General features: G+C 71.0%; 2 protein-coding genes across 2 annotated transcripts; both read left to right on the top strand.

Annotated features, from left to right (window-relative positions):
- The first annotated feature begins 374 nt into the window (after positions 1–374).
- LOC142048191 (acyl-coenzyme A thioesterase THEM4-like) lies at positions 375–2,182 on the top strand. The gene is made up of 5 exons (XM_075074834.1): positions 375–466; positions 906–1,466; positions 1,544–1,654; positions 1,773–1,897; positions 1,994–2,182. The coding sequence occupies exons 2-5, from the start codon at positions 991–993 to the stop codon at positions 2,050–2,052; spliced, it is 771 nt and encodes a 256-aa protein (XP_074930935.1). The 5' UTR covers positions 375–466; positions 906–990; the 3' UTR covers positions 2,053–2,182.
- Positions 2,183–8,479: 6,297 nt separating this feature from the next.
- Positions 8,480–11,825, top strand: RORC (RAR related orphan receptor C). Its single transcript, XM_075074970.1, is given in 10 exon segments — positions 8,480–8,492; positions 8,902–9,258; positions 9,460–9,581; positions 9,740–9,872; positions 10,367–10,474; positions 10,547–10,657; positions 11,471–11,488; positions 11,491–11,554; positions 11,556–11,580; positions 11,667–11,825. Coding segments are annotated over 10 exon segments (1,110 nt in total).
- The last annotated feature ends 1,782 nt before the right edge of the window (positions 11,826–13,607 follow it).

Genomic DNA, 13,607 nt, shown 5'->3' with positions numbered 1-13,607 from the left:
GGTGGCCGTAGTTGCCCCAGAGCTGCGTAGGGGTGTATACAGGCTGTATAGGGGTCCAGAGGTGCTGTACGGGGGTGTACAGGAGCTGTATGGGGCTGTATCGAGGTGCATGGGTACCAGGAGAGGCTGTATCGGGCTGTATGGGGTGGTATAGGAGTCTATAGGGGTGTATGGGGTTCTGTAGGGGCTGCATGGAGCGGTGTAGGGGTCTGTAGGGGAAGTATAGGGATCTGTAGGGGCTGTATGGGGCAGTATAGGGGCCTGTAGGGGCGGTATGGGTCGGTATAGGGGTCTACAGGGGCCGCAGGGGGTCGCGCGGGGCAGGACCGGGCTGTACCGGGGCGCTCCGGGGCAGGGCGGGGCTCCTACGGAAGCCGAGGAGGCCCCGCCCCGCCGGTGACGCAGATGGGCGTGGCCGGCCCCAACGGCTCTGCGGGGTTCGCGCGCGGCGCGGCGGGAGCGGGGGGTGCGCGCGGGCGCGGGGGTCACGGGGTCGGGGGTCACGGGGTCAGGGGGCGGTGGGTGGCAGGGGCCGGGCAGCCGGGACAGGGAGCGGTCTGACCTTTGACCTGGCTGTCCTTGACGCCACGGGGGGGGTGGGGCACCGGGAGTGACGCCACAGCTCCTGCCCGGGAGTGATGTCACTGCCGGCTTCCGGCGTGGCAGCACCGGGTCTCCCTGACAGGGCGTGACATCACCACCTGGGCCAGTGACAGCGTGTGACATCACCGCCCTGCAGCGGACCAGGCGTGACATCACCAGTGACCTCAGTGGCCGGGTATGACACCATCATCGGTGACCCCACCGACCGGGCGTGACATTGGTGGTGACCCCACCAACCGGGCGTGACATCACTGGTGACCTCACTGGCTGGGCGTGACCTCACCAGGGACCCCACCAACCAGGCGTGACATCACCGGTGACCCCAGCGGCCGGGCGTGACCTCACCGGTGACCTCACCATCCGGGCGTGACGTCGCAGCCCGGAGCCATGTGGCGCAGCGGCGGGGGGCCGGCGTGGCGGGCGCTGGCTGCCAGCGTGTGGCCCCGCGCCCCCGCCCGCTGCCGGCCGCGCCCCCCCGCCCGCGTGGCCCCCGCCGCGGGGCCGGAGCCCCCCCGGGACTACGCGGTGCCCAACGGGGGCTGGAGCGGCGCCATGCGGCACCACTACGGCCGCCTCCTCGGCATGGCCGCCGGCGGCGCCTGGGCGCGCCTCCCCTCCTACCGCAGCGCCCGCCACCACCTCCCGGGCGGGTGCTCTCGGGGCGACGGGGGCGTTGGGGTGGGGGGGTCGGTGCCGCAGCCCCTCCCCGACCCCGCAGGGGCGCCGCCGGGGGACACGCGGCTCTTCCTCCGCGCCATCGAGGGCGACGGCTGCGGCTTCGAGTACGCCATGTTCTTCAACGCCGCCGAGCGCCGCCTGCTCTGCCTCTTCCAGCCCGGGCCCTACCTGGAGGGACACCCCGGGTGAGTGTCCCCGTCGTCCCCGCCGCGCCCCCCCGCCGCGTCCCGGCCCCGCGCTCACCGTGTGTCCCTGCGCCCAGCCTGACCCACGGCGGTGCCATCGCCGCCATCGTCGACAGCGCGCTGGGGACCTGCGCCGTGGCCGTGGCCGGCAAGGTGATGACGGCCAACCTCAGCATCGACTACGTGGCGTGAGTGTCCCCGCGGCGGGACGGGGAGGGGGTGTCCGCGCGGCGGGACGGGGCGTCCCCGGGGACGGCGGGGACGGCGGGGGGGGGGTGTGTCTGAGCGCCGTGTCCCCCCGCGCAGCCCCGTCCCGCTGGGCGCCGTCGTGCTGCTGGACGGACGCGCCGAGCGGCTCGAGGGACGCAAGGTTTTCCTCTCCTGCGACATCCGGAGCACCGGCGGGGACACGCTGCACGCACGGGCCACCGGTGGGTGAGGGGGGGACGCACACGCGTGGGGACCCCCCCCGCGGGTGGGGGGGCGCGGGGGGACCCCATCCAGCCCGTTCCCCCTCTCTCCTCCAGGGCTCTTCATCCGCCCGGACCCCACCAAGCACCAGCCGCAGGAGGACAGTGGCCCATAGCCATCTGCGTGTTCCCCATGTCCCCCCGTGTCCTCCCTGTGTCACCCCATGTCCCCCCATGTCCCCCCATGTCCCCCCATCACCCGAGGTGGGGTGGGGGGCCCCACGAGATCAGAGCCGCTGCAGATCACCCCTCGTGTCCCTGGTGTTATTTGTGGGGTTCAGCTGCGCCCCGGGTGGGACACCACGGCCAGGAGGGGTCCCCCGTGGGGGAGGGCAGGGACTCCTTAGGGACCCCCCCCAGCCACGCCCCCCGCCCCACAACCCCACCTCGGCGTCCCCCCGCCACGCTGCTGACGGGGGGGGCACACACCCCCCCACACCCCGCGTGGGGTCGGCGTGACACGGGGGGGCTCGGCCCCGGGACCCCCGGGGAGGGGAGGGCGGGGCCTGGCCGTGTGGGCGGGGCCGCGGCAGCAGGCGGAGGCTTTGGGGCGTTGTGGGCGGAGTCACTGGAGGTGGGCGGGGCCGTCGGGGGTGTGGGCGGGGGGTGTGGGCGGGGCCGGGCGCCCCCCAGGGGTCAGCGCTGAGCCCCGCGCTCGGATGGATCCCGGGGGCGCGGGGCGGCGGGAGCGGCACCCGCCGGACACACGGACACGGACACGGGCACGGGGCAGGGCCGGGGGACCCCCGGGGGCCCGGGTGGCGCTCGCCGAAGCTGGGGCCTCAGTTTCCCCCCATGGGCACCTGGGGGCGCAGGGGTCCCGCGGGTGCACCCCAAAGCCGAGCACACAGGGGAGGTGTGGGGTCCCCCGTCTGCACCCCAAAACTGGGGACACCGGGGATTTTTGGGGTCCCATTATTGCACCCCAAAGCCGGGCACACCGGGGAGCTGTGGGGTCCCAGCATTGCACCCCAAAGCCGGGGACTCCGGGGAGCTGTGGGGTCCCATCGTTGCACCCCAAAGCCAGGGACACCGGGGATTTTTGGGGTCCCATCATTGCACCCCAAAGCCGGGCACACTGGGGTGCTGTGGGGTCCCCCGTCTGCACCCCAAAGCTGGGGACACCAGGGATTTTTGGGGTCCCATCATTGCACCCCAAAGCCGGGTACACCGGGGAGCTGTGGGGTCCCACAGGTGCACCCCAAAGCCGGGCACAATGGGAGCTGTGGGGTCTTGCGAGTGCACCCCAAAGCCAGGGACGCTGGGGTGCTGTGGGGCCCCTGGCTGCACCCCAAAGCCAGGCACACTAAAGTGATGTGGGGTGCCATGGTTGCACCCCAAAGCCTGGCACGTCGGGGTGCTTTGAGGTCCCCTGGCTGCACCCCAAGGCCGGGCATGTTGGGGTGCCCTGGAGTCCCATCCCTGCGCCCCAGGGCCAGCTACCTCAGGGTGTGGTGGGGTCCCTTTGCTGCACCCCAAAGCTGAGCACATGGGGGTGCCATGGGGTCCCGTGGGGCCTGGGGGTGCGGAGCCACCCCGGGGGTTTTGGGGCCGTAGGGAGGGTGCCCGCCCAGCCGCCTGGGTCCCCGCTTCGCTTGGCCTGGGGTCAGCGGGGTCACGGGGGGCGGGGGGCGCCCCCGGCAGCCGGGCTCCCCGCGCCGCCCCTCCGTGCCTCAGTTTCCCCCCCAGCCGCGCCGTGGAAAGTCGGAAATTTCCAGTGCGTGGGGCCGGGGGGGCAGGATGCCGGGGGGGGGGGCAGGATGCCGGGGGGGCCCCCGGCGCCCTTATAACGCTCGGCCGCGCCGCCCGCGCCACCGCCGCCGCCATGCGAGGTAGGGCCTGGCGCGGGGGGCTGCGGGCGGGGGGCACACGCGGGCGCGGGTGGGTGCAGGTGGGGGCGTGTGTGCGAGGCTGGGGGAGCGGGGCGCGGTGCGCGTGGCAGGGGGTGGGAGGGGGCCTGCGTGTGTGCCAGGGGGGCAGCGCGCGTGTGTGTCCGGGCACGCCTGTGGGCACGCGTGTGGGAGCGTGTAAGCGTGCGGGAGTGTGTGAGATGGGTCGTGCACGCACGGAGGAGCGTGGGAGCAGGCGGGCGTGTGTGTGCAAGTGGGAGCATGCTGGGGTGTGCACGCGTGTGTGCAAGGGCATGGGAGCATGCAGGGGTGTGCACGCGTGTGTGCAGGCGTGTGGGAGTGCGTGGGAGCAGGCCTGCAGGTGGGATCGGGCAGGAGCGCGTGTGCAAGGGCGTGGGGGCACATGGGAATCTGTGTGCGTGTGCAAGCAGGGGGGAGCGTGCATGGGAGTGTGCAAGGGTGTGGGATCGCACGGGTGTGCGTGTGTGCGCGCACACGAGTGGGCATGGCTGCCTGCTTGTGCAAGCGGGTGGGAACCTGTTGGACTGTGCGTGTGCAAGCGTGTGTGAGCGTGTGAGCGTGTGGGAGGGCAGGGTGCGGGCAGGCGTGTGCACGACCATACCCGTGCACACCTGTGGGAGCACCCATGTGTGTGCAGGCACGCGTGTGAGCGTGCACATGAGCGTGTCCACATGTGTGCGTGTGTGAGAGCACCAGGAGCTGCCGGGGCACAGGGGCTGCATGTGTCAGCGTGTGTCAGTGTGTTGCAGCATCACACAGGTTGTACAGCTCACACAGGCGTCTTGGCACATGTTACAGCATGACCATGTGTGTTGTGGCGTGTGCAGGCGTGTTTGGGGGCATGTGCACAATGAGGGTTGTGTAACTGCATCTGCACACACTACGGGGTCTGTGCATGCGTGTTACGGCATGTTGCTACATGCGCACACGTGTTACAGTGTGTTGCTGTGTGTGCACATGTGTTACGGTGCGTAGCTGCATATACACACATGTTAAGGCATGTTTACCCATGTCGCAGGGCAGTACAGCGTGTGCGGGTGTTGCACACGGCTCTGGGTGTCCGTGCACGGAGAGTGACATGCATGCATGTTGCGGGGCATGCATGCGTGTCATGGGGCGTGCATGCGTGTCACGGGGCGTGCATACATGTTATCGCATGTTGCTGCATGTCCCGGCGGTGCTGGGGCTCTGGGCAGCCCTGTTCCCCCCCCCGCACCCGCAGCTGTGGCTGCGAGCGCCCAAGGCCGGGAGCGCGGGTGCCCCCCAGCACCCATGGGTGCCCCCGCGCACCTGCGGGTCGGGCGCTCGCCCTTAGATGTGGTGGGGGCTGGCAGCTGCGCGGGGCCGGTGCAGGTGACACTGACGGGGACACGGACGGGGACACGCAGGTGGCCCTGCTCCCGCGCCGCCCCCACCCGCAGCCCCCCTGCTTTGGCACTGGGGAAACTGAGGCAGGGGCGCCGGCACCCCTGGGTGCTGGGGCCGGGGTCCCCAGGGGTCCCCTCTTTCCCTTCCGTGTCATGGCGTGTTGGCCTGTGCCGTGACGTGTCTGCCCGTGTCATGGCGTGTTTTGCTGTGACGCTGTGCCGGGGGGGGTCGGGAGCACCGGGTCGTCCCCCCACCCTGGGGACGGTGGGTGCTGATGGGTGCATCAGGTCCCCATGGGTCTGGGGGTGCTAAGGGTGCTGGTGGGTGTCCCCGGGACTGGTGGGTGCTGGCGGCTGCCTGCAGAGCTGGCGGGTGCCCGTGGGTGCCTGTGGGGCTGTGGGTGCCTGTGGGTGCCCGTGGGGCTGGTGGGGCCAGTGGGTCCCTGTGGGGCTGACGGGTGCTGGTGGGGCTGGTGGGTACCGGTGGGTGCTGGTGGGGCTGGTGGGTGCCAGCAGGTCCCCATGGGGCTGATAGGAACTGGTGGGTGCTGGTGGTGATGGCAGGTACCACTGGGTGCTGATGGGGCTAGTGGGTGCTGGCGGGGCCGACGGGTACTGGTGGGTGCTGGTGGATGCTGGTGGGTGCCGGTGGCGGTGACGGCTGCTGGTGGGTGCCCCTGGGGCTGGTGGGGCGGATGGGTGCTGCTGGAGATGCGGGGTACCGGCGGGTGCCCGTGGTGCTGCTGGGTGCTGGCGGGGACGGCGGGTGCCGTCGGGTGCCCGTGGGGCTGACGGGTACCGGTGGGCGCTGGTGGGTGCCGGCGGGGACGGCGGGTGCCGGCGGGTGCCCGTGGTGGTGGCGGCGGCGGGCACCTGGAGGAACCGGTGCCCACAGGTGCGGGTGGGTGCCGTGGGGGCGGCGGGGAGGCGTGGGGCTGGGCGAGACCTCGTCGACCTCTCGCCGCCGGTTCCCGGCAGGAGCAGCACCCGAAAGCGGCGCTTCCTGGCAGCCGCCGGCGCCGGCACCGTTGACTAATGCGGGTGCCGGGGTGCGGGGCTGAGTCAAAGCGCCGAATTCCCAGGGTCCCTCTGGGTCGGTGCCGCCGTGGGGGTCCCCGGTGCCCGGCCGCCGGCGCCGGATGCGAGGGCGGCCGCCGGGCCCCAAAACTGGGGCAGGTGGAAAAAGCCGACGAAGCGGATTCGGCCCCGGGAGGAAGAGGTGCGGGCGTGTGCACGCGTGAAGGAGCGGCTGCGTGCGTGCAAAGCGTGCGGGAGCGTGCGGGAGCGCGCGGGAGCGCGCGGAGGGTCGGCGGGCACGTAGCAGCCTGTGCAAGCATCCCCGAGCGTGCGAGAGCGCCTGTGAGCACGCACTGGCGTGGGCAAGCACACGTGAGCGTCCACAAGCGTGTGTGAACACGTGCAAGCGTGCAAGAATGAGTGCAAGCGTGGACAAGCGTGCAGCAGCCTGAAGGAGCGTGCACGAGCGTTCACAGCTTTGCACAACCTTTTGCAAACGTGCACGAGGCGAGTGTGCCCAAGCGTGTGTGCGTGACTGAGGGCGTGTGCGTGAGCCCACGTGTGCCTGAGTGTGCATCAGCCCCCCAAAATCCCCGTGCACAAGCGTGCCCGTACATGCACGCGAGCGTGTGTGAGCACGTCGGAGGGGGCTCAGGCACGTCTCAGTGTGCACAAGCGTGTGCAGGGTTGCACGGGTGTGCGTGGACGTGCACAGGCCTGGGCAGGGCAGGGGGTGACAAGCTGGTGGCAGCCGGGGGACAAGAGCCATTGGGGCAGGAGGGGTCTCCTGGGGGCTCTGGGGCATCTCCGGGGTTGGGGTCCCCCCCAGCTGCAGCATCCCCACCCCAGTGTCCCCCAGCTCTGGCGTCCCCCCAGCTCTGGCACGTTTGCTCTGGTGTCCCCCTGCTCCCGTGGCACCCCACCTCCAGTGTCCCCTGGCTCTGGTGTCCCCTCAAGCTCAGCCGTTCCCCAGCTCTGGTGTCCCCCCAGATCCCCATCCCCGGTGACCCCATCTCCAGCGACCCCAGCCCCAGCATCCTCGTCCCCAGTGACCCCAGCCCCGGTGTCCCCGTGCCCGGTGTCCCCCACCCCATGGCTCTGGTGCCCCCCATCCCCGTGACCGCGCCCCATGGCCCCCTGCCCAGTGGTGCCACGCCGGGGCTGTGCCGGGGCTGTGCCAGGGCCGTGCCGGTGCCGCGCCAGGGCCGTGCCGGGGCGGCGGGCGCCTTCCTGCGAGGTGGGGCCGCGTCCCAGTTGTGGCTTCGCCGGCGCTCGCTGCCGCTGCGGTTTCAGCAGCCCCCGGCGTCCGGCAGGGCCCACCCTGCGCCGGGGCTGCGGGGGGACGCCCGGGGGGCACCCACGGGCTCCTGGGTGGAACCGGAGCACGTGGGGGACCTCGGAGCCTGTGGGGTGCCTTAGGAACCCATAGGTGCCACGGGAGCCCATAGGGACCACGTGAGCTCATGGGGGGCACGTGAGCCCACGAGTGACTTCTGGGTCCACAGGGGACACCGATGCCCGTAGGGGACGTGAGCCCATGGAGTCCCGATGAGAACGTGGGTGGCAGATGCGGTCCCAGAGAGGACACGCGGTCCCACAGGGAGCTCAGGAGCCCACGGGGTGACACGGGAACTGAAGGGGGACACGGGAGCCCATGGGGTGACATGGGAGCCCATGAGGGACGTGAGCCTACAGGGGACACGTGAGCCCATGTGGTGGCACGTGAACCTGTGAGGGACACGTGCGGCCATGGGGGACACATGTCCCATAGGTGCCACAGGAGCCCATGGGGGCCATGGGAGCCCATGGGGGACATCTGGTCCCATAGGTGCCACAGGAGCCCATGGGTGCCACGCAGCCCAGGGCATGCGTGCAAGGACACAGGTGGTACACGCGGTCCCACGGGTGCCATGTGAGCCCAGAGGGGCCGTGGGCTCCCCGTGAGCCCCGCGGGACCCCTCGGGGTGGGTGCCCACGCCGTCCCTCCCGCCCGCAGCCCACATCGAGGTCATCCCCTGCAAGATCTGCGGGGACAAATCCTCGGGGATCCACTACGGCGTCATCACCTGCGAGGGCTGCAAGGTGGGCCGGTGCCGGGGGTGCCGGGGGGTGCCGGGACGGCACCGGGGGTGCCAGCACGGCGGTGACCCCCAGCGCAGGGCTTTTTCCGGCGCAGCCAGCAGAGCAGCCTGAGCTACGCCTGCAGCCGCCAGCAGAACTGCCCCATCGACCGGGCCAGCCGCAACCGCTGCCAGCACTGCCGCCTGCAGAAGTGCCTGCGCCTTGGCATGTCCCGCGACGGTGGGTGCCCACCCCGGGCCGCGGGTGCAGCCCCCTCCCCACGGCTGGGTGCGCCCCCACGGCTGGGTGCCTCCCCGACGCCACACCGGGGGTGCATCCCCCACCCCAGAACTGGGTGCATCACCCGGCCGCGGCCCCGTTCCCACCGGCTGCGGCCCCCGGGGCTGCAGCTGCCCGGGGACCACGGGGCGCCCTGGGGAGCCGCGGCATCCCCGGGAGGAAGCGGAGGGGCCATGGGTGCGCTCGGAGGAAGCGGGGCGGTGGAGGCCACCGTGGCACACGCGTGGGGCCGGAAAGCCCCAATGCCACGGCTATGTAGGTCGCGGGGAGCCGGGCCGGCGTGCGCACACGCGTGCAGACACGCGTGTGGCGTGCGTGTCCCCAGCGCCGCCACCGCCTCTCCCTGCAGCCGTCAAGTTCGGCCGCATGTCCAAGAAGCAGCGGGACCGGCTGCACGCCGAGGTGCAGCAGCAGCTGGAGCAGCGGCAGCGGGAGCGGGCGGCCGAGGGGGCACCCACCATCCCCCTGGGGCTGACGGGGTGCCGGGGCCACCCGCTGGCCCCCAGCGGCACCCTGGGGTGCCCTGGCACCCACCACGGCGGGACGGAGGGCAGGGCTGGTCCCACGGCTGAGGTGGAGCCTGGGCGGCTGGAGGGGACCAAGCGGGACCCAGATGGGGACGGGGACAGGGACGGCCCCAACTTCTACCCCCATCCCGATGTTGGAGGCCTCCTGGAGTCACCCACATCCTCTGTCATGGAGATCGGTGAGTTGCTGGGTGCCGCATGCCTGTCAGGGCTGGGTCTGTCACCCATGGGTGCTCAGAGGTGGTGGGAGCTGGGTCTGCCATCCATGGGTGCTCAGTGGTGGTGGGAGTTGGGTGCATCACCCATGGGTGCTCCATGGTGGTGGGACCTTGCCCACTGGGGACATGGGTGCCCGCCCCCATTCCCCTGTCCCCCCGCAGAGCACCTCACCCAGAACGTCCTCAAGTCGTACCGGGAGACCTGTCAGCTCCGCGCCGAGGACCTGCAGCTCCGGCGCTGGGACACCTTCTCCCGTGAAGAGGTCTGCGCCTACCAGAAGAAGGTGAGGCCACCGGCGTGGGGACACGGCGGTCCCCAGCGCACCCAGAGGGTGCCGAGGGCTGGGTGCCCGGGGCTCCGGCGCGGTGCAGAGCGACGGGGACGCTCTTGGGGGCTTTGGGGCGTTGGGGTTTGGGGTGGGGGTGACGGCCGGTCCCGCAGTCGATGGAGGAGATGTGGCAGCGCTGCGCCGGGCGCATCACCGAGGCCATCCAGTACGTGGTGGAGTTCGCCAAGCGCCTGCGTGGCTTCATGGACCTCTGCCAGAACGACCAGATCGTCCTCCTCAAAGCAGGTATGGGGCCACCGCGTCCCCTGTCCCCAGCCCCAGGGCCACCCTGTCCCCCTGTCCCCGGCCCCACAGTCCCTGCTGCCCCTGTGTCCCCAGCCCTGGCGTCCCATGGGTCTCACCAGGGAGGTGACAGTCCCGTGGGTCCCACCGGGGAGGTGACAGTCCCCAAGGGCCACCCTGGGCCCACCGGGGAGGTGACAGTCCCCAAGGGCCACCCTGAGCCCACCAGGGAGGTGACAGTCCCGTGGGTCCCACCGGGGAGGTGCCAGTCCCCAAGGGCCACCCTGAGCCCACCGGGGAGGTGACAGTCCCGTGGGTCCCACCGGGGAGGTGTCAGTCCCCAAGGGCCACCCTGAGCCCACCGCGGAGGTGACAGTCCTGTGGGTCCCTCCGGGGAGGTGACAGCCCCACGGGCTGGTGCCATGAGGGCACCGACCCAACCAACAGCCCTGTGTCCCCGGTGCCACCGTCCCCGTCCCGCTGCCGGGCGGTGGCAGGCGCCATGGAGGTGGTGCTGGTGCGCATGTGCCGAGCCTTCAACTCCGACAACCGGACCGTCTTCTTCGAGGGCAAGTACGCCAGTGCCGAGCTCTTCCGATCCCTGGGTAGGGCTGGGGACACGGGGGGGGGGACACAGGGGGACACGTGGGGACAGGCGGTGACAAGGGTCCCCCCAGGCTGCCACGAGCTCATCGCCTCCATCTTCGACTTCGCCCAGAGCCTCTGTGCTCTGCACTTCTCGGAGAGCGAGGTGGCCCTCTTCAGCGCCCTCGTCCTCATCAACGCCAGTGAGGGACCCCCCCCGTCCCCCCCCGTGTCCCCTCCCCATGTCCCCACCCCATGTCTCAGTTTCCCTCCCCAACCCTGTGAGAACCCAGACAAGGGTTTGCCCAAAACCCCGTGGTTTTGTCCTAAAGCAGGCGCTGGGGTTGGGTGTCCTGAGCTGGCCTCTGCTGTCCCCCACCCTGTCCCTGTGGTGTCCCCACCCTGTCCCTGCCCTCCTGTGGTCCCCAGCCTGTCCCCATCCTCATCCCACCCTGCCACGGTCCCATCTCTCCCCCTCACCACCCCTGTCCTTGTCCTCATCCTTGTCCATTCCCACCCCATCCCCATCCGCATCCCATCCCATCTCTGTCCCCAACCTGTCCCATCCCCACCCCATCCCTGTCCCACCCCTGTCCCCAACCTGTCCCTGTGCCAATCCCATCCCAGTCCCTGTGCCCATCCTGTCCCCATCCTAATCCCATCCTGCCCCCAACCTGTCCCCATCCCCATCTTGTCCCCGTCCCAACCCTGTCCCCATCCTTGTCCATCCAATCCCATCCCTGTCCCTGTGCCCATCCTGTCCCCATCCTCATCACATCCCTGTCCCCATCCTGCCCCCATCCCACCCCCGTCCCCACGCCACCCCCGTGTCCCCCATCCCCATCCCCACCCCTGTCCCTATCCCCATCGCCACCCCTGCGCCACCCCCGCGTCCCCCATCCCATCCCCGTCGCTGTCCCCATCGCCACCCCCGCGCCACCCCCACGTCCCCCATCCCATCCCCGTCGCCGTCCCCATCACCACCCCCGCGCCACCGCCGTGTCCCCTGTCCCCAGACCGGCCGTGGCTGCAGGAGCAGGCGAAGGTGGCACGGCTGCAGGGACACCTGGAAGTCGCCTTCCGCCTCCTGCTGCGCCGGACCCACCGCGAGGGGCTCCTGGCCAGGGTGCGGGTGCGGGGGGCCGGGGGGCTGCCGTGGGCAGGGGTCACCCGCGGCATGCCAGGCGTGTGACGGGCCGTGTCCCCGCGCAGCTGCCGCCGCAGGGGCGCCTGCGGGCGCTGTGCTCGCAGCATGTGGAGCAGCTCCAGGCCTTCCGCCGCCTGCACCCCGGGGTGCTGCACGCCGCCTTCCCCCCGCTCTACCGAGAGCTCTTCGCTTCCGAGGCCGAGACCCCCGGCAGCGCCCGCTGAGCCCCCCGGCGGGCCCGGGCGCCGGGGTCCTCGCCCTGCCCTCCCCCTGCCCCTGCCCGCCTGTGGCTGGGGCGGTGGGGAGCGCTGGCACCCGTGGGTGCTCCCGTGGCCGGGGGCGCCTGCGCCTGGTGGGACTCCAGCACCCAGAGGGGCTTCGTCACCCACGGAGGGTGCAACAACACCCGGAGGGGCTTCGACACCCAGAGGGACTTCAGCACCCAGCAGTGCTCCATCACCTGGTGATGCTCCATCACCCACAGAGGTTCCATCACCTGGTGACACTCTGTCACCTGGTGGGGTTTTGTCACCCAGCAACGCTCCATCACACGCTGTCACCCAGCAGAGCTCTGTCACCCTGTGATGCTCCATCACCCATGGAGAATCCATAGCCTGGTGACACTCTGTCACCTGCTGGGATTTTATCACTCCTCAATGCTCTGTCACCCAGTGATGGTCTGTCACCCAGCGGGGCTCTGTCACCCATGGAGGATCCATCACCTGGTGACTCTGTCACCTGGCGGGGTTTCGTCACCCAGGGATGCTCCATCACCCGCTGTCATCTGGTGGGGCTCTGTCACCTGGTGATGCCCCATCACTGGGTGATGCCCTGTCACCCATCAGGGTTTTGTCACCCAGTGATGCTCTGTCACCCAGCAATGCTCTGTCACCTGGCAGGGCTTTGTCACCCGGTGATGCTCCATCGCCCTGAGGAGCTTCATCACCTGGTGACGCTCCGTCACACAGTGGTGGTCTGTCACCCGGCAGGGCTCTGTCACCCACGGAGGATCCATCACCTGGTGATGCCCGGTCACCCATCAGGGTTTCGTCACCTGGTGGCACTCTGTCACCTGGCAGGGCTTTGTCACCCAGCGATGCTCCGTCACCCGTGGGGCTCCATCACCCACGGAGGATCCATCACCCAGCAGGGCTCCATCGCATGGTGATGCTCCATCACCCAGTGATGTCCCGTCACCCGGGGGTGCCCCTGCCCCGCAGAGCAGTTCGGGGTCCCACCCAGGACAGGCCCACGCACCCCCGGGCTCTCCCACGGCCACCGGCTCCCTCATGGGCAAACACACGTGGGGCCGCCCACACCCCACGCGCGGCGAGGCGGGGTGATGAGGGGTGAGTGCTGGGGGGGCCGCGGCTGTACCGAGGTGGAATAAAGGCATTTTGGGGAAACGATCGTCCGTGGGCTCCGTCACGGGGGGAACGGCGGGGCATTATGGGGCGGCGCGGTGCCCCTCGCCCGTCAGTCACCGCTCAGGGCGGGACCGAGCCCGCTCTGCTGCTCGCTGACTGGCTCCAGCCGGCGACTGCGCGGCGCGGATTGGCCGCTTTATTCCCAGGCCGGTGCTGTGCCCGGCCTCTTCGCCCCTCTCCTCCCTCCCGCTCCTATGGGAGGCCGCCCGGGGATTGGCCACCCGCCCCCTTGGCGGTGATTGGTGGGGAGGGCAGGAGCGGTGCTATGATTGGAGCGTGGCGGGAGGGGGCGGGGACGGTGGCTGCTGGGCGCGTGGGGCGGCGGCGGCGGCTCGAGGGGCGAGGCCGGGCCCGGGGTCTCGGTGGGAGCCGCTACCGGTACCGCGGGCCGCGCCGCCGGCTCCCCGGGCGGCTTCGGGCCTCCCCAGGCGGCGGCGGGAGCGCAGGGGTCGGCGCCTACCCGCTGCGGCGGCTCCGGTCCCGGGGCGCCGGGAGCCGCGGCCTGTTCCGGTGGGACCGGGGGAGCCGAGGCGGGCTCAGGCCGAAGCGCCCGCTCCGCCGGCTGCCGAGCCTTCCGCA

Source organism: Phalacrocorax aristotelis, chromosome 25 (genome assembly GCF_949628215.1).
Source record: "Phalacrocorax aristotelis chromosome 25, bGulAri2.1, whole genome shotgun sequence".
Lineage (NCBI taxonomy): Eukaryota > Metazoa > Chordata > Aves > Suliformes > Phalacrocoracidae > Phalacrocorax > Phalacrocorax aristotelis.
Note: the sequence above shows the minus strand (reverse complement) of the source record. Positions and strands in the feature narration are given on the sequence as shown.